Source organism: Pseudophryne corroboree, chromosome 4, assembly GCF_028390025.1.
Source record: "Pseudophryne corroboree isolate aPseCor3 chromosome 4, aPseCor3.hap2, whole genome shotgun sequence".
Taxonomy (NCBI): Eukaryota; Metazoa; Chordata; class Amphibia; order Anura; family Myobatrachidae; genus Pseudophryne; species Pseudophryne corroboree.
The window spans coordinates 40,743,417-40,768,619 of NC_086447.1; the positions used below are offsets into that span (position 1 = coordinate 40,743,417).

The 25,203-nt window shown below is 48.9% G+C and overlaps 1 protein-coding gene across 2 annotated transcripts in view; it reads left to right on the forward strand.

Moving 5' to 3' along the window:
- The window catches only part of DRC1 (dynein regulatory complex subunit 1), a 311,083-nt gene that overhangs the window by 32,637 nt on the left and 253,243 nt on the right, over nucleotides 1–25,203 (forward strand). For both annotated transcript variants that reach the window (XM_063914977.1, XM_063914976.1), the window contains exons 6-9: nucleotides 16–153; nucleotides 704–790; nucleotides 3,031–3,153; nucleotides 12,608–12,747. In XM_063914977.1, the coding sequence (XP_063771047.1) occupies nucleotides 16–153; nucleotides 704–790; nucleotides 3,031–3,153; nucleotides 12,608–12,747 (488 nt within the window). The remainder of the gene's footprint in view (nucleotides 1–15; nucleotides 154–703; nucleotides 791–3,030; nucleotides 3,154–12,607; nucleotides 12,748–25,203) is intronic.

A 25,203-nucleotide genomic window follows, 5' to 3' on the forward strand; every position in this document is an offset into this window, starting at 1 on the left:
CCCCATTTCTTCCAGGAACTGAAGAGAAAAGACGACCAGTACGTGAAGGATCTAAAGAAGCAGGGCGAGGACATAGATCTGCTGATTGAGAGGATGGAGGAGCAGGTCCGGAACCTCATCAAGACGTACAGGGAGGAGCTCCTGCAGATCGAGGTAGACGGCCACCCGGGCCTATCTCTAATAGATCCTCTGCCTCTTCTTGTACTGTACAAAGAGTCCGCCGCTGCTCTGAGGAACTCATATATTATCATGACTTCATTACTTAGCTGGTACACTTATTCAGTGTCCAGCTCTTGTCTCATGTCGGCATTATGTCAGCGGTATGTTCTTCAAATAACTGGAAGCTGTAGACACAGCAGATAATCTGGCAGTGTAACACGGAGGTTGGTACTGGAGCACTTATGGGCACTTGTGTGAAAGTCTGATCACTAGAGCTCCTATTTTTATAGCTGGGACCCCAATAATTTGTGTGACGTTAGGCCAGTTGCTCTGGGATGTTCTCCAGATGGCCAGGCACAAATGATGGACACTAGACCTGACCGATAGACCGTGCTCCTCCGACCCAGTGAAATGCTTAGTTCATGGTCACATGCGGGGACGGAAGGCTCAGTATAATCCATGTATATTCCATTCTCCTCCTTCTGTATATTGTACTGGGCTTTGTATTGTGTAACTCCCCCCACCCCCTCTATATCTCTCACAGAAATCCTTTGAGCTGGAGAGAAGAGAACTGCTGGATCAGAACCGGAAAAAGTGGGAGCAGAGTATGCAAGCTCGCCGCGACAAGGAGGTAACGGCGCCGCTCTCCGTATACAGGCAGATGTAATAACGTGTCGCCTATAGCAGAAAGGACCCATTGGAATCATTAGTTATGTGCACCTTACTAATGAATAATTCCATTCTGAGCGACATGCGGTGTACGCCTGCGCACATCAATCAGAATGACATCACAGGTGTTCCTGCGCACCTTTATGCTGCTACTGGTGGTGGAAGAGGGATAGATAGCGCAGTGCGCCCGGTGTTCCTGCCGTTATACATCACCGGAATGTAATAACGCATCGCTGCTCAGAGGTGAGAACTGACAGGTCGGGAGCGGCGGGCGTACAGCTGCCGCAGGTACGATGTGTATGTTCTACCGGCCGTCTGAGCAGACGTGTGGGTGTAATAACTGCTGATCCGTACACATTGTCTGCAGTGACAAAGAATGAGTCCGCAGCTGCGCCAGCGAGATCTATCTGTAGGTAGCAATTGCGCCAGGAATAATGTCAGGAGGCGTGGCTTCACTGCGAGCGCAAAAGATACCCAAAAACACACTGTGCACCAGGGCCCGAGCTGTCCACAAGTCATCCCACTGTACGCAGGTGCGTTTGGGGCTGTTAGGTGGCTGTATTCGGATGTACTCATATCAGCATGCCCTGGCTGTACTATGGATGCGTCTACGCGCCCCTCCTACCACCCTTGGTGCAGGGAGTAGTAAGCGGAATGTGGGAATCAGTCGCCACGGCAAAGACTTGTATAATCTGTACATGAGGCCCCTGGTGTGTGTATAATCCCCGCTGTGTGTGTGAGGCCCCTGGTGTGTATAATCCCCGCTGTGTGTGTGAGGCCCCTGGTGTGTATAATCCCCGCTGTGTGTGTGAGGCCCCTGGTGTGTATAATCCCCACTGTGTGTGTGAGGCCCCTGGTGTGTGTATAATCCCCGCTGTGTGTGTGAGGCCCCTGGTGTGTATAATCCCCGCTGTGTGTGTGAGGCCCCTGGTGTGTATAATCCCCGCTGTGTGTGTGAGGCTCCTGGTGTGTGTATAATCCCCACTGTGTGTGTGAGGCCCCTGGTGTGTGTATAATCCCCGCTGTGTGTGTGAGGCCCCTGGTGTGTATAATCCCCGCTGTGTGTGTGAGGCCCCTGGTGTGTATAATCCCCGCTGTGTGTGTGAGGCCCCTGGTGTGTATAATCCCCGCTGTGTGTGTGAGGCCCCTGGTGTGTATAATCCCTGCTGTGTGTGTGAGGCCCCTGGTGTGTATAATCCCTGCTGTGTGTGTGAGGCCCCTGGTGTGTATAATCCCCGCTGTGTGTGTGAGGCCCCTGGTGTGTATAATCCCCGCTGTGTGTGTGAGGCCCCTGGTGTGTATAATCCCCGCTGTGTGTGTGAGGCTCCTGGTGTGTGTATAATCCCCACTGTGTGTGTGAGGCCCCTGGTGTGTGTATAATCCCCGCTGTGTGTGTGAGGCCCCTGGTGTGTGTATAATCCCCGCTGTGTGTGTGTGAGGCCCCTGGTGTGTGTATAATCCCCGCTGTGTGTGTGAGGCCCCTGGTGTGTGTATAATCCCCACTGTGTGTGTGAGGCCCCTGGTGTGTGTATAATCCCCGCTGTGTGTGTGAGGCCCCTGGTGTGTGTATAATCCCCGCTGTGTGTGTGAGGCCCCTGGTGTGTGTATAATCCCCGCTGTGTGTGTGAGGCCCCTGGTGTGTGTATAATCCCCGCTGTGTGTGTGAAGCCCCTGGTGTGTGTATAATCCCCACTGTGTGTGTGAGGCCCCTGGTGTGTGTATAATCCCCACTGTGTGTGTGAGGCCCCTGGTGTGTGTATAATCCCCGCTGTTTGTGTGAGGCCCCTGGTGTGTGTATAATCCCCGCTGTGTGTGTGAGGCCCCTGGTGTGTGTATAATCCCCGCTGTGTGTGTGAGGCCCCTGGTGTGTGTATAATCCCCGCTGTGTGTGTGAGGCCCCTGGTGTGTGTATAATCCCCACTGTGTGTGTGAGGCCCCTGGTGTGTGTATAATCCCCGCTGTGTGTGTGAGGCCCCTGGTGTGTGTATAATCCCCGCTGTGTGTGTGAGGCCCCTGGTGTGTGTATAATCCCCGCTGTGTGTGTGAGGCCCCTGGTGTGTGTATAATCACCGCTGTGTGTGTGAAGCCCCTGGTGTGTGTATAATCCCCACTGTGTGTGTGAGGCCCCTGGTGTGTGTATAATCCCCACTGTGTGTGTGAGGCCTCCGCTAGCGCCTCATTCTCAATACTGTATTCCCGCAGCTGGAGAGCCTCATGAACCGGATAAAGAAAGTGGAGGAGTACGAGCAGCAGCTGAGCCAGCTCCGGGTGCAGGACGGGGAGGAGTACAACGTCATCAAGATAAAGCTGGAGACCGATGTGCAGGTCAGAGAGGAATGAGACACTAGGGGGCGTGAGTAGGGAGTGTGTACCCCTCATTCACATGGCATGGTCTCTCTCTGTGCCCTAGTGGGTGAGTGTGTACCCGTCATTCACATGGCATGGTCTCTCTCTGTGCCCTAGTGGGTGAGTGTGTACCCGTCATTCACATGGCATGGTCTCTCTCTGTGCCCTAGTGGGTGAGTGTGTACCCGTCATTCACATGGCATGGTCTCTCTCTGTACCCTAGTGGGTGAGTGTGTACCCGTCATTCACATGGCATGGTCTCTGTCTGTGCCCTAGTGGGTGAGTGTGTACCCGTCATTCACATGGCATGGTCTCTGTATGTGCCCTAGTGGGTGAGTGTGTACCCGTCATTCACATGGCATGGTCTCTGCCTGTGCCCTAGTGGGTGAGTGTGTACCCGTCATTCACAAGGCATGGTCTCTGTCTGTGCCCTAGTGGGTGAGTGTGTACCCGTCATTCACATGGCATGGTCTCTCTCTGTACCCTAGTGGGTGAGTGTGTACCCGTCATTCACTTGGCATGGTCTCTGTCTGTACCCTAGTGTGTGAGTGTGTACCCCTCATTCACATGGCATGGTCTCTCTCTATGCCCTAGTGGGTGAGTGTGTACCCGTCATTCACATGGCATGGTCTCTGTCTGTACCCTAGTGGGTGAGTGTGTACCCGTCATTCACATGGCATGGTCTCTGTCTGTACCCTAGTGGGTGAGTGTGTACCCCTCATTCACATGGCATGGTCTCTGTATGTGCCCTAGTGGGTGAGTGTGTACCCCTCATTCACATGGCATGGTCTCTGTCTGTACCCTAGTGGGTGAGTGTGTACCCGTCATTCACATGGCATGGTCTCTGCCTGTACCCTAGTGGGTGAGTGTGTACCCGTCATTCACATGGCATGGTCTCTGTCTGTACCCTAGCGGGTGAGTGTGTACCCTCATTCACATGGCATGGTCTCTGTCTGTACCCTAGTGGGTGAGTGTGTACCCTCATTCACATGGCATGGTCTCTCTCTGTGCCCTAGTGGGTGAGTGTGTACCCGTCATTCACATGGCATGGTCTCTGTCTGTGCCCTAGTGGGTGAGTGTGTACCCGTCATTCACATGGCATGGTCTCTGTCTGTACCCTAGCGGGTGAGTGTGTACCCCTCATTCACATGGCATGGTCTCTGTATGTGCCCTAGTGGGTGAGTGTGTACCCGTCATTCACATGGCATGGTCTCTGTCTGTACCCTAGTGGGTGAGTGTGTACCCGTCATTCACATGGCATGGTCTCTGTCTGTACCCTAGTGGGTGAGTGTGTACCCGTCATTCACATGGCATGGTCTCTGTCTGTACCCTAGTGGGTGAGTGTGTACCCGTCATTCACATGGCATGGTCTCTGTATGTGCCCTAGTGGGTGAGTGTGTACCCGTCATTCACATGGCATGGTCTCTGTCTGTACCCTAGTGGGTGAGTGTGTACCCGTCATTCACATGGCATGGTCTCTGTATGTGCCCTAGTGGGTGAGTGTGTACCCGTCATTCACATGGCATGGTCTCTGTATGTGCCCTAGTGGGTGAGTGTGTACCCCTCATTCACATGGCATGGTCTCTGTCTGTGCCCTAGTGGGTGAGTGTGTACCCGTCATTCACATGGCATGGTCTCTGTATGTGCCCTAGTGGGTGAGTGTGTACCCGTCATTCACATGGCATGGTCTCTGTATGTGCCCTAGTGGGTGTGATAAAGCTAAATATTTATCGTATATACAACCCTTTATGAGGTCTAAGAACACTGTACGCTGTTTACTTAAGAAGTACCGTAAGGGTACGCAAGTTGCGTAACGATCGCTCAGCCGTAGGCGAGACGCTCAAGCGTCACGTTCGCTCACGGCCCAGAGATCACAGACAAACACTCTGTTGGCTATGACTAACGTAATGATTCGCTATGGCGTAGCGGACGCTCGAGACCACGAGGAGATCACCAGCGGCGCAGACGCTCACAACGCTATACCTTTATGTCTAAACCTATTATTAATGAAATACACAGAATACCTTAATGTGAATACAGGGTGTAAGTGCAACCTTGTGTAACCTGACTAACTACAAAGCTGCTTGAGCGTCACCGACGCTCAAGTGAACACTAAAAACTATGAGAAAATACACAGATACTGGTTTAGGGTCCAAAGCCTATTATCTGTATTATAACTATTATACTTGCAAAAAGAATCACAGTACAAATGATACACTACAATATAACAGAGACTTCCTAACCAAATAACTATACAAGAAATACAATACAATGCTATGCTGATCTAATACAATACAATACTAGTCAATGGGAGATACGAGAGAAGGAAAAGAGAGAGAGAGAGAGAGAGATATATATGAGAGAAATGGCTCACAGAAAGACAATGATTACGGAGAGAAACTTACGCACAAGGGTAAACGATCGCATGCGCCTGGACATCCAGCACCCGATTTTCAGCAATGAGAACCGTTGAAGAGTGAGAGCTGGATGTGGTCGGCCTGCCTATTTATGCCCCACACACAATGCAATCCTACAGTCCCTACAATCCCATTGTCCATTGGACGTCGGAATTCGGCCCTGCATCATAACAAAAGGTCATAGGTTGATTCATACAGGTGGGCTGTGACGATTTCAAACAGCTCAGGTGGGTGGGGAACTAGGTTTCCCGCCGCATACCTGAGTATGAGTAAATAGTAGAAATGGACATAAACTTCTTATGTCCATAACTATTCGCACGAGCGATTAATACGCTCCAAACCAACACCGGAATATTGCTATTTAAATACTCTTCCGATGGGTACCAAACACTACTGCATGACTCCTGTTAGACCCTTCCTACGATACAAAGAGGGATTCCTCAGCTCAGGGACATTCTATATTAACCAAACTTTCAGAATCTATCAAAGGGACCATGATCTACAAACTACATTATTACTGAAAATATGTAACGAATGAGTCGCACGCTACGATTACATAAACTCTACCGTAAATACGCATACCGTGCGCCCGCGGGTGCACGCTATTGCGGGTATGCGCCTTCACGGGAGAGCGTACGCATGCGCAGCGCAGACCAGTGTGCGGTGCAAATATGGCAACGTGCATAGAGATATTTTTCTGACTTTGACAGGTGAGTGTGTACCCGTCATTCACATGGCATGGTCTCTCTCTGTGCCCTAGTGGGTGAGTGTGTACCCCTCATTCACATGGCATGGTCTCTCTCTGTGCCCTAGTGGGTGAGTGTGTACCCCTCATTCACATGGCATGGTCTCTGTATGTGCCCTAGTGGGTGAGTGTGTACCCCTCATTCACATGGCATGGTCTCTGTATGTGCCCTAGTGGGTGAGTGTGTACCCGTCATTCACATGGCATGGTCTCTGTATGTGCCCTAGTGGGTGAGTGTGTACCCCTCATTCACATGGCATGGTCTCTGTCTGTACCCTAGCGGGTGAGTGTGTACCCGTCATTCACATGGCATGGTCTCTGTCTGTACCCTAGTGGGTGAGTGTGTACCCGTCATTCACATGGCATGGTCTCTGCCTGTACCCTAGTGGGTGAGTGTGTACCCGTCATTCACAAGGCATGGTCTCTGCCTGTGCCCTAGTGGGTGAGTGTGTACCCGTCATCCACATGGCATGGTCTCTGTATGTGCCCTAGTGGGTGAGTGTGTACCCGTCATTCACATGGCATGGTCTCTGTATGTGCCCTAGTGGGTGAGTGTGTACCCGTCATTCACATGGCATGGTCTCTGTATGTGCCCTAGTGGGTGAGTGTGTACCCCTCATTCACATGGCATGGTCTCTGTCTCTACCCTAGTGGGTGAGTGTGTACCCGTCATTCACATGGCATGGTCTCTGTCTGTACCCTAGCGGGTGAGTGTGTACCCCTCATTCACATGGCATGGTCTCTGTATGTGCCCTAGTGGGTGAGTGTGTACCCCTCATTCACATGGCATGGTCTCTGTCTGTGCCCTAGTGGGTGAGTGTGTACCCGTCATTCACATGGCATGGTCTCTGTCTGTACCCTAGCGGGTGAGTGTGTACCCGTCATTCACATGGCATGGTCTCTGTCTCTACCCTAGTGGGTGAGTGTGTACCCGTCATTCACATGGCATGGTCTCTGTCTGTACCCTAGCGGGTGAGTGTGTACCCGTCATTCACATGGCATGGTCTCTGTATGTGCCCTAGTGGGTGAGTGTGTACCCCTCATTCACATGGCATGGTCTCTGTATGTGCCCTAGTGGGTGAGTGTGTACCCCTCATTCACATGGCATGGTCTCTCTCTGTACCCTAGTGTGTGAGTGTGTACCCGTCATTCACATGGCATGGTCTCTGTCTGTGCCCTAGTGGGTGAGTGTGTACCCGTCATTCACATGGCATGGTCTCTGCCTGTGCCCTAGTGGGTGAGTGTGTACCCGTCATTCACATGGCATGGTCTCTGTCTGTGCCCTAGTGGGTGAGTGTGTACCCCTCATTCACATGGCATGGTCTCTCTCTATGCCCTAGTGGGTGAGTGTGTACCCGTCATTCACATGGCATGGTCTCTGCCTGTGCCCTAGTGGGTGAGTGTGTACCCGTCATTCACAAGGCATGGTCTCTGCCTGTGCCCTAGTGGGTGAGTGTGTACCCGTCATTCACATGGCATGGTCTCTCTCTATGCCCTAGTGGGTGAGTGTTTACCCGTCATTCACATGGCATGGTCTCTCTCTGTACCCTAGTGGGTGAGTGTGTACCCCTCATTCACATGGCATGGTCTCTGCCTGTACCCTAGTGGGTGAGTGTGTACCCGTCATTCACATGGCATGGTCTCTCTCTCTACCCTAGTGAGTGAGTGTGTACTCGTCATTCACATGGCATGGTCTTTCTCTGTACCCTAGTGGGTGAGTGTGTACCCCTCATTCACATGGCATGGTCTCTGTATGTGCCCTAGTGGGTGAGTGTGTACCCGTCATTCACATGGCATGGTCTCTGTATGTGCCCTAGTGGGTGAGTGTGTACCCGTCATTCACATGGCATGGTCTCTCTCTGTACCCTAGCGGGTGAGTGTGTACCCGTCATTCACATGGCATGGTCTCTGTATGTGCCCTAGTGGGTGAGTGTGTACCCGTCATTCACATGACATGGTCTCTCTCTATGCCCTAGTGGGTGAGTGTGTACCCGTCATTCACATGGCATGGTCTCTGTATGTGCCCTAGTGGGTGAGTGTGTACCCCTCATTCACATGGCATGGTCTCTGTATGTGCCCTAGTGGGTGAGTGTGTACCCCTCATTCACATGGCATGGTCTCTCTCTGTACCCTAGTGGGTAAGTGTGTACCTGTCATTCACATGGCATGGTCTCTGTATGTGCCCTAGTGGGTGAGTGTGTACCCCTCATTCACATGGCATGGTCTCTGTCTGTACCCTAGTGGGTTAGTGTGTACCCGTCATTCACATGGCATGGTCTCTCTCTGTACCCTAGTGTGTGAGTGTGTACCCGTCATTCACATGGCATGGTCTCTGTCTGTGCCCTAGTGGGTGAGTGTGTACCCGTCATTCACATGGCATGGTCTCTGCCTGTGCCCTAGTGGGTGAGTGTGTACCCGTCATTCACATGGCATGGTCTCTGTCTGTGCCCTAGTGGGTGAGTGTGTACCCGTCATTCACATGGCATGGTCTCTGTATGTACCTTAGTGGGTGAGTGTGTACCCCTCATTCACATGGCATGGTCTCTCTCTATGCCCCAGTGGGTGAGTGTGTACCCGTCATTCACATGGCATGGTCTCTGCCTGTGCCCTAGTGGGTGAGTGTGTACCCGTCATTCACAAGGCATGGTCTCTGCCTGTGCCCTAGTGGGTGAGTGTGTACCCGTCATTCACATGGCATGGTCTCTCTCTATGCCCTAGTGGGTGAGTGTGTACCCGTCATTCACATGGCATGGTCTCTCTCTGTACCCTAGTGGGTGAGTGTGTACCCCTCATTCACATGGCATGGTCTCTGCCTGTACCCTAGTGGGTGAGTGTGTACCCGTCATTCACATGGCATGGTCTCTCTCTCTACCCTAGTGAGTGAGTGTGTACCCGTCATTCACATGGCATGGTCTTTCTCTGTACCCTAGTGGGTGAGTGTGTACCCCTCATTCACATGGCATGGTCTCTGTATGTGCCCTAGTGGGTGAGTGTGTACCCGTCATTCACATGGCATGGTCTCTCTCTATGCCCTAGTGGGTGAGTGTGTACCCGTTATTCACATGACATGGTCTCTCTCTATGCCCTAGTGGGTGAGTGTGTACCCGTCATTCACATGGCATGGTCTCTCTCTGTATCTCTGTACCCTAGTGGGTGAGTGTGTACCCGTCATTCACATGGCATGGTCTCTGTATGTGCCCTAGTGGGTGAGTGTGTACCCCTCATTCACATGGCATGGTCTCTGTATGTGCCCTAGTGGGTGAGTGTGTACCCCTCATTCACATGGCATGGTCTCTCTCTGTACCCTAGTGGGTAAGTGTGTACCTGTCATTCACATGGCATGGTCTCTGTCTGTACCCTAGTGGGTGAGTGTGTACCCGTCATTCACATGGCATGGTCTCTGTATGTGCCCTAGTGGGTGAGTTTGTACCCCTCATTCACATGGCATGGTCTCTGTATGTGCCCTAGTGGGTGAGTGTGTACCCCTCATTCACATGGCATGGTCTCTCTCTGTACCCTAGTGGGTAAGTGTGTACCTGTCATTCACATGGCATGGTCTCTGCCTGTGCCCTAGTGGGTGAGTGTGTACCCGTCATTCACATGGCATGGTCTCTGTATGTACCCTAGTGGGTGAGTGTGTACCCGTCATTCACATGGCATGGTCTCTCTCTGTACCCTAGTGGGTGAGTGTGTACCCGTCATTCACATGGCATGGTCTCTGTCTGTGCCCTAGTGGGTGAGTGTGTACCCGTCATTCACATGGCATGGTCTCTGTATGTACCCTAGTGGGTGAGTGTGTACCCGTCATTCACATGGCATGGTCTCTGTCTGTACCCTAGCGGGTGAGTGTGTACCCGTCATTCACATGGCATGGTCTCTGTCTGTACCCTAGTGGGTGAGTGTGTACCCGTCATTCACATGGCATGGTCTCTCTCTGTACCCTAGTGGGTGAGTGTGTACCCGTCATTCACATGGCATGGTCTCTGTATGTACCCTAGTGGGTGAGTGTGTACCCGTCATTCACATGGCATGGTCTCTCTCTGTACCCTAGTGGGTGAGTGTGTACCCGTCATTCACATGGCATGGTCTCTGTCTGTGCCCTAGTGGGTGAGTGTGTACCCGTCATTCACATGGCATGGTCTCTGTATGTACCGTAGTGGGTGAGTGTGTACCCGTCATTCACATGGCATGGTCTCTGTCTGTACCCTAGCGGGTGAGTGTGTACCCGTCATTCACATGGCATGGTCTCTGTCTGTACCCTAGTGGGTGAATGTGTACCCGTCATTCACATGGCATGGTCTCTGTCTGTACCCTAGTGGGTGAGTGTGTACCCTCATTCACATGGCATGGTCTCTGTATGTACCCTAGTGGGTGAGTGTGTACCCGTCATTCACATGGCATGGTCTCTGTCTGTACCCTAGCGGGTGAGTGTGTACCCGTCATTCACATGGCATGGTCTCTGTCTGTGCCCTAGTGGGTGAGTGTGTACCCGTCATTCACATGGCATGGTCTCTGTCTGTACCCTAGTGGGTGAGTGTGTACCCTCATTCACATGGCATGGTCTCTGCCTGTGCCCTAGTGGGTGAGTGTGTACCCGTCATTCACATGGCATGGTCTCTGTCTGTGCCCTAGTGGGTGAGTGTGTACCCGTCATTCACATGGCATGGTCTATGTCTGTACCCTAGTGGGTGAGTGTGTACCCTCATTCACATGGCATGGTCTCTGCCTGTGCCCTAGTGGGTGAGTGTGTACCCGTCATTCACATGGCATGGTCTCTGTATGTGCTCTAGTGGGTGAGTGTGTACCCGTCATTCACATGGCATGGTCTCTGTCTGTACCCTAGTGGGTGAGTGTGTACCCGTCATTCACATGGCATGGTCTCTGTCTGTACCCTAGTGGGTGAGTGTGTACCCGTCATTCACATGGCATGGTCTCTCTCTGTACCCTAGTGGGTGAGTGTGTACCCGTCATTCACATGGCATGGTCTCTGTCTGTACCCTAGTGGGTGAGTGTGTACCCGTCATTCACATGGGATGGTCTCTGTCTGTACCCTAGTGGGTGAGTGTGTACCCGTCATTCACATGGCATGGTCTCTGTATGTACCCTAGTGGGTGAGTGTGTACCCCTCATTCACATGGCATGGTCTCTGTATGTGCCCTAGTGGGTGAGTGTGTACCCGTCATTCACATGGCATGGTCTCTGTCTGTACCCTAGTGGGTGAGTGTGTACCCGTCATTCACATGGCATGGTCTCTGCCTGTACCCTAGTGGGTGAGTGTGTACCCCTCATTCACATGGCATGGTCTCTGCCTGTACCCTAGTGGGTGAGTGTGTACCCCTCATTCACATGGCATGGTCTCTGTCTGTACCCTAGTGGGTGAGTGTGTACCCGTCATTCACATGGCATGGTCTCTGCCTGTACCCTAGTGGGTGAGTGTGTACCCCTCATTCACATGGCATGGTCTCTGCCTGTACTCTAGTGGGTGAGTGTGTACCCCTCATTCACATGGCATGGTCTCTGTCTGTACCCTAGTGGGTGAGTGTGTACCCCTCATTCACATGGCATGGTCTCTGTCTGTACCCTAGTGGGTGAGTGTGTACCCCTCATTCACATGGCATGGTCTCTGCCTGTACCCTAGTGGGTGAGTGTGTACCCGTCATTCACATGGCATGGTCTCTGTATGTGCCCTAGTGGGTGAGTGTGTACCCGTCATTCACATGGCATGGTCTCTGCCTGTACCCTAGTGGGTGAGTGTGTACCCGTCATTCACATGGCATGGTCTCTGCCTGTACCCTAGTGGGTGAGTGTGTACCCGTCATTCACATGGCATGGTCTCTGCCTGTACCCTAGTGGGTGAGTGTGTACCCCTCATTCACATGGCATGGTCTCTGCCTGTACTCTAGTGGGTGAGTGTGTACCCCTCATTCACATGGCATGGTCTCTGTCTGTACCCTAGTGGGTGAGTGTGTACCCCTCATTCACATGGCATGGTCTCTGCCTGTACCCTAGTGGGTGAGTGTGTACCCCTCATTCACATGGCATGGTCTCTGTCTGTACCCTAGTGGGTGAGTGTGTACCCGTCATTCACATGGCATGGTCTCTGTATGTGCCCTAGTGGGTGAGTGTGTACCCCTCATTCACATGGCATGGTCTCTGCCTGTACCCTAGTGGGTGAGTGTGTACCCCTCATTCACATGGCATGGTCTCTGCCTGTACCCTAGTGTGTACCCCTCATACCCTCAGTGTGTTACTCTCCTGTGTTGGGCTACAGACCCTCCAGCAGCAGCTGCAGCAGATGAAGGCCACGTACCAGCTCAACCAGGAGAAGCTGGAGTATAACTTCCAGGTGCTGAAGAAGAGGGATGAGGAGAACACGGTTACCAAGTCCCAGCAGAAGAGACGGATCACACGGTAATGTCCCCCAGGGGCCACATCCCTTACATCTCAGTGACCTTCCCTCTGTGTCCGGGGTTATTAGATGTATCTCAGTGACAGTGTGTCAGTGTCCGTGGTTATTAGATGTATCTCAGTGACAGTGTGTCAGTGTCCGGGGTTATTAGATGTATCTCAGTGACAGTCTGTCAGTGTCCGGGGTTATTAGATGTATCTCAGTGACTGACTGTCAGTGTCCGGGGTTATTAGACGTATCTCAGTGACAGTGTGTCAGTGTCCGGGGTTATTAGATGTATCTCAGTGACAGTCTGTCAGTGTCCGGGGTTATTAGATGTATCTCAGTGACAGTGTGTCAGTGTCCGGGGTTATTAGATGTATCTCAGTGACAGTCTGTCAGTGTCCGGGGTTATTAGATGTATGTCAGTGACAGTCTGTCAGTGTCCGGGGTTATTAGATGTATCTCAGTGACAGTCTGTCAGTGTCCGGGGTTATTAGATGTATCTCAGTGACAGTGTGTCAGTGTCCAGGGTTATTAGATGTATCTCAGTGACAGTCTGTCAGTGTCCGGGGTTATTAGATGTATGTCAGTGACAGTCTGTCAGTGTCCGGGGTTATTAGATGTATCTCAGTGACAGTCTGTCAGTGTCCGGGGTTATTAGATGTATCTCAGTGACAGTCTGTCAGTGTCCGGGGTTATTAGATGTATCTCAGTGACAGTGTGTCAGTGTCCAGGGTTATTAGATGTATCTCAGTGACAGTCTGTCAGTGTCCGGGGTTATTAGATGTATGTCAGTGACAGTCTGTCAGTGTCCGGGGTTATTAGATGTATGTCAGTGACAGTCTGTCAGTGTCTGGGGTTATTAGACGTATCTCAGTGACAGTGTGTCAGTGTCCGGGGTTATTAGATGTATCTCAGTGACAGTCTGTCAGTGTCCGGGGTTATTAGATGTATCTCAGTGACTGACTGTCAGTGTCCGGGGTTATTAGATGTATCTCAGTGACAGTCTGTCAGTGTCCGGGGTTATTAGATGTATCTCAGTGACAGTCTGTCAGTGTCCGGGGTTATTAGATGTATCTCAGTGACAGTGTGTCAGTGTCCGGGGTTATTAGATGTATCTCAGTGACAGTCTGTCAGTGTCCGGGGTTATTAGATGTATGTCAGTGACAGTCTGTCAGTGTCCGGGGTTATTAGATGTATCTCAGTGACAGTCTGTCAGTGTCCGGGGTTATTAGATGTATCTCAGTGACAGTGTGTCAGTGTCCAGGGTTATTAGATGTATCTCAGTGACAGTCTGTCAGTGTCCGGGGTTATTAGATGTATGTCAGTGACAGTCTGTCAGTGTCCGGGGTTATTAGATGTATCTCAGTGACAGTCTGTCAGTGTCCGGGGTTATTAGATGTATCTCAGTGACAGTCTGTCAGTGTCCGGGGTTATTAGATGTATCTCAGTGACAGTGTGTCAGTGTCCAGGGTTATTAGATGTATCTCAGTGACAGTCTGTCAGTGTCCGGGGTTATTAGATGTATGTCAGTGACAGTCTGTCAGTGTCCGGGGTTATTAGATGTATGTCAGTGACAGTCTGTCAGTGTCTGGGGTTATTAGACGTATCTCAGTGACAGTGTGTCAGTGTCCGGGGTTATTAGATGTATCTCAGTGACAGTCTGTCAGTGTCCGGGGTTATTAGATGTATCTCAGTGACAGTCTGTCAGTGTCCGGGGTTATTAGATGTATCTCAGTGACAGTGTGTCAGTGTCCAGGGTTATTAGATGTATCTCAGTGACAGTCTGTCAGTATCCGGGGTTATTAGATGTATGTCAGTGACAGTCTGTCAGTGTCCGGGGTTATTAGATGTATCTCAGTGACAGTCTGTCAGTGTCCGGTGTTATTAGATGTATGTCAGTGACAGTCTGTCAGTGTCCGGTGTTATTAGATGTATCTCAGTGACTGTCAGTGTCCGGGGTTATTAGATGTATCTCAGTGACTGACTGTCAGTGTCCGGGGTTATTAGATGTATCTCAGTGACTGTCTGTCAGTGTCCGGGGTTATTAGATGTATCTCAGTGACAATGTGTCAGTGTCCGGGGTTATTAGATGTATCTCAGTGACAGTCTGTCAGTGTCCGGGGTTATTAGATGTATCTCAGTGACAGTCTGTCAGTATCCGGGGTTATTAGATGTATCTCAGTGACTAACTGTAAGTGTCCGGGGTAATTAGATGTATCTCAGTGACTGACTGTCAGTGTCCGGGGTAATTAGATGTATCTCAGTGACAGTCTGTCAGTGTCCGGGGTTATTAGATGTATGTCAGTGACAGTCTGTCAGTGTCCGGGGTTATTAGATGTATGTCAGTGACAGTGTGTCAGTGTCCGGGGTTATTAGATGTATGTCAGTGACAGTCTGTCAGTGTCTGGGGTTATTAGATGTATCTCAGTGACTGACTGTCAGTGTCCGGGGTAACTAGATGTATCTCAGTGACAGTCTGTCAGTGTCCGGGGTTATTAGATGTATGTCAGTGACTGTCAGTCAGTGTCCGGTGTTATTAGATGTATGTCAGTGACAGTGTGTCAGTGTCCGGGGTTATTAGATGTATCTCAGTGACAGTCTGTCAGTGTCCGGGTTATTAGATGTATCTCAGTGACAGTCTGTCAGTGTCCGGGGTAATTAGATGTATCTCAGTGACTGACTGTCAGTGTCCGGGGTAATTAGATGTATCTCAGTGACAGTCTGTCAGTGTCCGGGGTTATTAGATGTATGTCAGTGACTGTCAGTCAGTGTCCGGTGTTATTAGATGTATGTCAGTGACAGTCTGTCAGTGTCCGGTGTTATTAGATGTATGTCAGTGACAGTGTGTCAGTGTCCGGGGTTATTAGATGTATCTCAGTGACAGTCTGTCAGTGTCCGGGGTTATTAGATGTATCTCAGTGACAGTCTGTCAGTGTCCGGGATTATTAGATGTTTCTCAGTGACAGTCTGTCAGTGTCCGGGGTTATTAGATGTATCTCAGTGACAGTCTGTCAGTGTCCGGGGTTATTAGATGTATCTCATTGACAGTATGTCAGTGTCCAGGGTTATTAGATGTATCTCAGTGACAGTGTGTCAGTGTCCGGGGTTATTAGATGTATCTCAGTGACAGTCTGTCAGTTTCCGGGGTTATTAGATGTATCTCAGTGACTGACTGTCAGTGTCCGGGGTTATTAGATGTATCTCAGTGACAGTCTGTCAGTGTCCGGGGTTATTAGATGTATCTCAGTGACAGTCTGTCAGTGTCCGGGGTTATTAGATGTATCTCAGTGACAGTATGTCAGTGTCCAGGGTTATTAGAGGTATTTCAGTGACAGTCTGTCAGTGTCCGGGGTTATTAGATGTATCTCAGTGACAGTCTGTCAGTGTCCAAGGTTATTAGATGTATGTCAGTGACAGTCTGTCAGTGTCCGGGGTTATTAGATGTTTCTCAGTGACAGTCTATCAGTGTCCGGGGTTATTAGATGTATCTCATGACTGTCAGTGTCCGGGGTTATTAGATGTATCTCAGTGACAGTCTGTCAGTGTCCAAGGTTATTAGATGTATGTCAGTGACAGTCTGTCAGTGTCCGGGGTTATTAGATGTATCTCAGTGACAGTCTGTCAGTGTCCGGGGTTATTAGATGTATCTCAGTGACTGACTGTCAGTGTCCGGGGTTATTAGATGTATCTCAGTGACAGTCTGTCAGTGTCCGGGGTTATTAGATGTATCTCAGTGACAGTCTGTCAGTGTCCGGGGTTATTAGATGTATCTCAGTGACAGTGTGTCAGTGTCCGGGGTTATTAGATGTATCTCAGTGACAGTCTGTCAGTGTCCGGGGTTATTAGATGTATGTCAGTGACAGTCTGTCAGTGTCCGGGGTTATTAGATGTATCTCAGTGACAGTCTGTCAGTGTCCGGGGTTATTAGATGTATCTCAGTGACAGTGTGTCAGTGTCCAGGGTTATTAGATGTATCTCAGTGACAGTCTGTCAGTGTCCGGGGTTATTAGATGTATGTCAGTGACAGTCTGTCAGTGTCCGGGGTTATTAGATGTATCTCAGTGACAGTCTGTCAGTGTCCGGGGTTATTAGATGTATCTCAGTGACAGTCTGTCAGTGTCCGGGGTTATTAGATGTATCTCAGTGACAGTGTGTCAGTGTCCAGGGTTATTAGATGTATCTCAGTGACAGTCTGTCAGTGTCCGGGGTTATTAGATGTATGTCAGTGACAGTCTGTCAGTGTCCGGGGTTATTAGATGTATGTCAGTGACAGTCTGTCAGTGTCTGGGGTTATTAGACGTATCTCAGTGACAGTGTGTCAGTGTCCGGGGTTATTAGATGTATCTCAGTGACAGTCTGTCAGTGTCCGGGGTTATTAGATGTATCTCAGTGACAGTCTGTCAGTGTCCGGGGTTATTAGATGTATCTCAGTGACAGTGTGTCAGTGTCCAGGGTTATTAGATGTATCTCAGTGACAGTCTGTCAGTATCCGGGGTTATTAGATGTATGTCAGTGACAGTCTGTCAGTGTCCGGGGTTATTAGATGTATCTCAGTGACAGTCTGTCAGTGTCCGGTGTTATTAGATGTATGTCAGTGACAGTCTGTCAGTGTCCGGTGTTATTAGATGTATCTCAGTGACTGTCAGTGTCCGGGGTTATTAGATGTATCTCAGTGACTGACTGTCAGTGTCCGGGGTTATTAGATGTATCTCAGTGACTGTCTGTCAGTGTCCGGGGTTATTAGATGTATCTCAGTGACAATGTGTCAGTGTCCGGGGTTATTAGATGTATCTCAGTGACAGTCTGTCAGTGTCCGGGGTTATTAGATGTATCTCAGTGACAGTCTGTCAGTATCCGGGGTTATTAGATGTATCTCAGTGACTAACTGTAAGTGTCCGGGGTAATTAGATGTATCTCAGTGACTGACTGTCAGTGTCCGGGGTAATTAGATGTATCTCAGTGACAGTCTGTCAGTGTCCGGGGTTATTAGATGTATGTCAGTGACAGTCTGTCAGTGTCCGGGGTTATTAGATGTATGTCAGTGACAGTGTGTCAGTGTCCGGGGTTATTAGATGTATGTCAGTGACAGTCTGTCAGTGTCTGGGGTTATTAGATGTATCTCAGTGACTGACTGTCAGTGTCCGGGGTAACTAGATGTATCTCAGTGACAGTCTGTCAGTGTCCGGGGTTATTAGATGTATGTCAGTGACTGTCAGTCAGTGTCCGGTGTTATTAGATGTATGTCAGTGACAGTGTGTCAGTGTCCGGGGTTATTAGATGTATCTCAGTGACAGTCTGTCAGTGTCCGGGTTATTAGATGTATCTCAGTGACAGTCTGTCAGTGTCCGGGGTAATTAGATGTATCTCAGTGACTGACTGTCAGTGTCCGGGGTAATTAGATGTATCTCAGTGACAGTCTGTCAGTGTCCGGGGTTATTAGATGTATGTCAGTGACTGTCAGTCAGTGTCCGGTGTTATTAGATGTATGTCAGTGACAGTCTGTCAGTGTCCGGTGTTATTAGATGTATGTCAGTGACAGTGTGTCAGTGTCCGGGGTTATTAGATGTATCTCAGTGACAGTCTGTCAGTGTCCGGGGTTATTAGATGTATCTCAGTGACAGTCTGTCAGTGTCCGGGATTATTAGATGTTTCTCAGTGACAGTCTGTCAGTGTCCGGGGTTATTAGATGTATCTCAGTGACAGTCTGTCAGTGTCCGGGGTTATTAGATGTATCTCATTGACAGTATGTCAGTGTCCAGGGTTATTAGATGTATCTCAGTGACAGTGTGTCAGTGTCCGGGGTTATTAGATGTATCTCAGTGACAGTCTGTCAGTTTCCGGGGTTATTAGATGTATCTCAGTGACTGACTGTCAGTGTCCGGGGTTATTAGATGTATCTCAGTGACAGTCTGTCAGTGTCCGGGGTTATTAGATGTATCTCAGTGACAGTCTGTCAGTGTCCGGGGTTATTAGATGTATCTCAGTGACAGTATGTCAGTGTCCAGGGTTATTAGAGGTATTTCAGTGACAGTCTGTCAGTGTCCGGGGTTATTAGATGTATCTCAGTGACAGTCTGTCAGTGTCCAAGGTTATTAGATGTATGTCAGTGACAGTCTGTCAGTGTCCGGGGTTATTAGATGTTTCTCAGTGACAGTCTATCAGTGTCCGGGGTTATTAGATGTATCTCATGACTGTCAGTGTCCGGGGTTATTAGATGTATCTCAGTGACAGTCTGTCAGTGTCCAAGGTTATTAGATGTATGTCAGTGACAGTCTGTCAGTGTCCGGGGTTATTAGATGTATCTCAGTGACAGTCTGTCAGTGTCCGGGGTTATTAGATGTATCTCAGTGACAGTCTGTCAGTGTCCGGGGTTATTAGATGTATCTCAGTGACAGTCTGTCAGTGTCCGGGGTTATTAGATGTATCTCAGTGACAGTCTGTCAGTGTCCGGGGTTATTAGATGTATCTCAGTGACAGTCTGTCAGTGTCCGGGGTTATTACATGTATCTCAGTGACAGTCTGTCAGTGTCCGGTTTTATTAGATGTATCTCAGTGACCGTATGTCAGTGTCCGGGGTTATTAGATGTATCTCAGTGACAGTCTGTCAGTGTCCGGGGTTATTAGATGTATCTCAGTGACAGTCTGTCAGTGTCCGGGGTTATTACATGTATCTCAGTGACAGTCTGTCAGTGTCCGGGGTTATTACATGTATCTCAGTGACAGTCTGTCAGTATCCGGGGTTATTAGATATATCTCAGTGACAGTCTGTCAGTGTCTGGGGTTATTAGATGTATCTCAGTGATTGTTAGTGTCCGGGGTTATTAGATGTATCTCAGTGACAGTGTGTCAGTGTTCGGGGTTATTAGATGTATCTCAGTGACAGTCTGTCAGTGTCCGGGGTTATTAGATGTATCTCAGTGACAGTGTGTCAGTGTCCGGGGTTATTAGACGTATCTCAGTGACAGTCTTTCAGTGTCCAGGGTTATTAGATGTATCTCAGTGACAGTGTGTCAGTGTCCGGGGTTATTAGATGTATCTCAGTGACAGTGTGTCAGTGTCTGGGGTTATTAGATGTATCTCAGTGACAGTCTATCAGTGTCCGGGGTTATTAGATGTATCTCATGACTGTCAGTGTCCGGGGTTATTAGATGTATCTCAGTGACAGTCTGTCAGTGTCCGGGGTTATTAGATGTATCTCAGTGACAGTCTGTCAGTGTCCGGGGTTATTAGATGTATCTCAGTGACAGTCTGTCAGTGTCCGGGGTTATTAGATGTATCTCAGTGACAGTCTGTCAGTGTCCGGGGTTATTAGATGTATCTCAGTGACAGTCTGTCAGTGTCCGGGGTTATTAGATGTATCTCAGTGACAGTCTGTCAGTATCCGGGGTTATTAGATGTATCTCAGTGACTAACTGTAAGTGTCCGGGGTAATTAGATGTATCTCAGTGACAGTCTGTCAGTGTCCGGGGTTATTAGATGTATCTCAGTGACAGTCTGTCAGTGTCCGGGGTTATTAGATGTATCTCAGTGACAGTCTGTCAGTGTCCGGGGTTATTAGATGTATCTCAGTGACAGTCTGTCAGTATCCGGGGTTATTAGATGTATCTCAGTGACTAACTGTAAGTGTCCGGGGTAATTAGATGTATCTCAGTGACTGACTGTCAGTGTCCGGGGTAATTAGATGTATCTCAGTGACAGTCTGTCAGTGTCCGGGGTTATTAGATGTATGTCAGTGACAGTCTGTCAGTGTCCGGGGTTATTAGATGTATGTCAGTGACAGTGTGTCAGTGTCCGGGGTTATTAGATGTATGTCAGTGACAGTCTGTCAGTGTCTGGGGTTATTAGATGTATGTCAGTGACAGTCTGTCAGTGTCCGGGGTTATTAGATGTATCTCAGTGACAGTCTGTCAGTGTCCGGGGTTATTAGATGTATCTCAGTGACAGTATGTCAGTGTCCGGGGTTATTAGATGTATCTCAGTGACAGTCTGTCAGTGTCCGGGGTTATTAGATGTATCTCAGTGACAGTCTGTCAGTGTCCGGGGTTATTAGATGTATGTCAGTGACAGTCTGTCAGTGTCCGGGGTTATTAGATGTATCTCAGTGACAGTGTGTCAGTGTCTGGGGTTATTAGATGTATCTCAGTGACAGTCTATCAGTGTCCGGGGTTATTAGATGTATCTCATGACTGTCAGTGTCCGGGGTTATTAGATGTATCTCAGTGACAGTCTGTCAGTGTCCGGGGTTATTAGATGTATCTCAGTGACAGTATGTCAGTGTCCGGGGTTATTAGATATATGTCAGTGACAGTCTGTCAGTGTCCGGGGTTATTAGATGTATCTCAGTGACAGTCTGTCAGTGTCCGGGGTTATTAGATGTATCTCAGTGACAGTCTGTCAGTGTCCGGGGTTATTAGATGTATCTCAGTGACAGTCTGTCAGTGTCCGGGGTTATTAGATGTATCTCAGTGACAGTCTGTCAGTGTCCGGGGTTATTAGATGTATCTCAGTGACAGTCTGTCAGTGTCCGGGGTTATTAGATGTATCTCAGTGACAGTCTGTCAGTGTCCGGGGTTATTACATGTATCTCAGTGACAGTCTGTCAGTGTCCGGTTTTATTAGATGTATCTCAGTGACAGTCTGTCAGTGTCCGGGGTTATTAGATGTATCTCAGTGACAGTCTGTCAGTGTCCGGGGTTATTACATGTATCTCAGTGACAGTCTGTCAGTGTCCGGGGTTATTACATGTATCTCAGTGACAGTCTGTCAGTATCCGGGGTTATTAGATATATCTCAGTGACAGTCTGTCAGTGTCTGGGGTTATTAGATGTATCTCAGTGATTGTTAGTGTCCGGGGTTATTAGATGTATCTCAGTGACAGTGTGTCAGTGTTCGGGGTTATTAGATGTATCTCAGTGACAGTCTGTCAGTGTCCGGGGTTATTAGATGTATCTCAGTGACAGTGTGTCAGTGTCCGGGGTTATTAGACGTATCTCAGTGACAGTCTTTCAGTGTCCAGGGTTATTAGATGTATCTCAGTGACAGTGTGTCAGTGTCCGGGGTTATTAGATGTATCTCAGTGACAGTGTGTCAGTGTCTGTGGTTATTAGATGTATCTCAGTGACAGTCTGTCAGTGTCCGGGGTTATTAGATGTATCTCAGTGACAGTCTGTCAGTGTCCGGGGTTATTAGATGTATCTCAGTGACAGTATGTCAGTGTCCAGGGTTATTAGAGGTATTTCAGTGACAGTCTGTCAGTGTCCGGGGTTATTAGATGTATCTCAGTGACAGTCTGTCAGTGTCCAGGGTTATTAGATGTATGTCAGTGACAGTCTGTCAGTGTCCGGGGTTATTAGATGTATCTCAGTGACAGTCTGTCAGTGTCCGGGGTTATTAGATGTATCTCAGTGACAGTCTGTCAGTGTCCGGGGTTATTAGATGTATCTCAGTGACAGTCTGTCAGTGTCCGGGGTTATTACATGTATCTCAGTGACAGTCTGTCAGTGTCCGGGGTTATTACATGTATCTCAGTAACAGTCTGTCAGTATCCGGGGTTATTAGATATATCTCAGTGACAGTCTGTCAGTGTCTGGGGTTATTAGATGTATCTCAGTGATTGTTAGTGTCCGGGGTTATTAGATGTATCTCAGTGACAGTGTGTCAGTGTTCGGGGTTATTAGATGTATCTCAGTGACAGTCTGTCAGTGTCCGGGGTTATTCGATGTATCTCAGTGACAGTGTGTCAGTGTCCGGGGTTATTAGACGTATCTCAGTGACAGTCTTTCAGTGTCCAGGGTTATTAGATGTATCTCAGTGACAGTGTGTCAGTGTCCGGGGTTATTAGATGTATCTCAGTGACAGTGTGTCAGTTTCCGGGGTTATTAGATGTATCTCAGTGACAGTGTGTCAGTGTCCGGGGTTATTAGATGTATCTCAGTGACAGTCTGTCAGTGTCCGGGGTTATTAGATGTATCTCAGTGACAGTCTGTCAGTGTCCAGGGTTATTAGATGTATCTCAGTGACTGTCTGTCAGTGTCCGGGGTTATTAGATGTGTCTCAGTGACTGTCTGTCAGTGTCCGGGGTTATTAGATGTATCTCAGTGACAGTCTGTCAGTGTCCGGTGTTATTAGATGTATGTCAGTGACAGTCTGTCAGAGTCCGGTGTTATTAGATGTATCTCAGTGACAGTCTGTCAGTGTCCGGGGTTATTAGATGTATGTCAGTGACAGTCTGTCAGTGTCCGGGGTTATTAGATGTATCTCAGTGACAGTCTGTCAGTGTCCGGTGTTATTAGATGTATGTCAGTGACAGTGTGTCAGTGTCCGGGGTTATTAGATGTATCTCAGTGACTGTCAGTGTCCGGGGTTATTAGATGTATCTCAGTGACTGACTGTCAGTGTCCGGGGTTATTAGATGTATCTCAGTGACTGTCTGTCAGTGTCCGGGGTTATTAGATGTATCTCAGTGACAATGTGTCAGTGTCCGGGGTTATTAGATGTATCTCAGTGACAGTCTGTCAGTGTCCGGGGTTATTAGATGTATCTCAGTGACAGTCTGTCAGTATCCGGGGTTATTAGATGTATCTCAGTGACTGACTGTCAGTGTCCGGGGTAATTAGATGTATCTCAGTGACTGACTGTCAGTGTCCGGGGTAATTAGATGTATCTCAGTGACAGTCTGTCAGTGTCCGGGGTTATTAGATGTATGTCAGTGACAGTCTGTCAGTGTCCGGGGTTATTAGATGTATGTCAGTGACAGTGTGTCAGTGTCCGGGGTAATTAGATGTATCTCAGTGACAGTATGTCAGTGTCCGGGGTTATTAGATGTATGTCAGTGACAGTGTGTCAGTGTCCGGGGTTATTAGATGTATCTCAGTGACAGTCTGTCAGTGTCCGGGTTATTAGATGTATCTCAGTGACAGTCTGTCAGTGTCCGGGGTAATTAGATGTATCTCAGTGACTGACTGTCAGTGTCCGGGGTAATTAGATGTATCTCAGTGACAGTATGTCAGTGTCCGGGGTTATTAGATGTATGTCAGTGACTGTCAGTCAGTGTCCGGTGTTATTAGATGTATGTCAGTGACAGTGTGTCAGTGTCCGGGGTTATTAGATGTATCTCAGTGACAGTCTGTCAGTGTCCGGGGTTATTAGATGTATCTCAGTGACAGTATGTCAGTGTCCGGGGTTATTAGATGTATCTCAGTGACAGTCTGTCAGTGTCCGGGGTTATTAGATGTATCTCAGTGACAGTCTGTCAGTGTCCGGGGTTATTAGATGTATGTCAGTGACTGTCAGTCAGTGTCCGGTGTTATTAGATGTATGTCAGTGACAGTCTGTCAGTGTCCGGTGTTATTAGATGTATGTCAGTGACAGTGTGTCAGTGTCCGGGGTTATTAGATGTATCTCAGTGACAGTCTGTCAGTGTCCGGGGTTATTAGATGTATCTCAGTGACAGTCTGTCAGTGTCCGGGGTTATTAGATGTATCTCAGTGACAGTCTGTCAGTGTCCGGGGTTATTAGATGTATCTCAGTGACAGTATGTCAGTGTCCAGGGTTATTAGAGGTATTTCAGTGACAGTCTGTCAGTGTCCGGGGTTATTAGATGTATCTCAGTGACAGTCTGTCAGTGTCCGGGGTTATTAGATGTATGTCAGTGACAGTCTGTCAGTGTCCGGGGTTATTAGATGTATCTCAGTGACAGTCTGTCAGTGTCCGGGGTTATTAGATGTATCTCAGTGACAGTATGTCAGTGTCCGGGGTTATTAGATGTATCTCAGTGACAGTCTGTCAGTGTCCGGGGTTATTAGATGTATCTCAGTGACAGTCTGTCAGTGTCCGGGGTTATTAGATGTATGTCAGTGACAGTCTGTCAGTGTCCGGGGTTATTAGATGTATCTCAGTGACAGTGTGTCAGTGTCTGGGGTTATTAGATGTATCTCAGTGACAGTCTATCAGTGTCCGGGGTTATTAGATGTATCTCATGACTGTCAGTGTCCGGGGTTATTAGATGTATCTCAGTGACAGTCTGTCAGTGTCCGGGGTTATTAGATGTATCTCAGTGACAGTATGTCAGTGTCCGGGGTTATTAGATATATGTCAGTGACAGTCTGTCAGTGTCCGGGGTTATTAGATGTATCTCAGTGACAGTCTGTCAGTGTCCGGGGTTATTAGATGTATCTCAGTGACAGTCTGTCAGTGTCCGGGGTTATTAGATGTATCTCAGTGACAGTCTGTCAGTGTCCGGGGTTATAAGATGTATCTCAGTGACAGTCTGTCAGTGTCCGGGGTTATTAGATGTATCTCAGTGACAGTCTGTCAGTGTCCGGGGTTATTAGATGTATCTCAGTGACAGACTGTCAGTGTCCGGGGTTATTACATGTATCTCAGTGACAGTCTGTCAGTGTCCGGTTTTATTAGATGTATCTCAGTGACCGTATGTCAGTGTCCGGGGTTATTAGATGTATCTCAGTGACAGT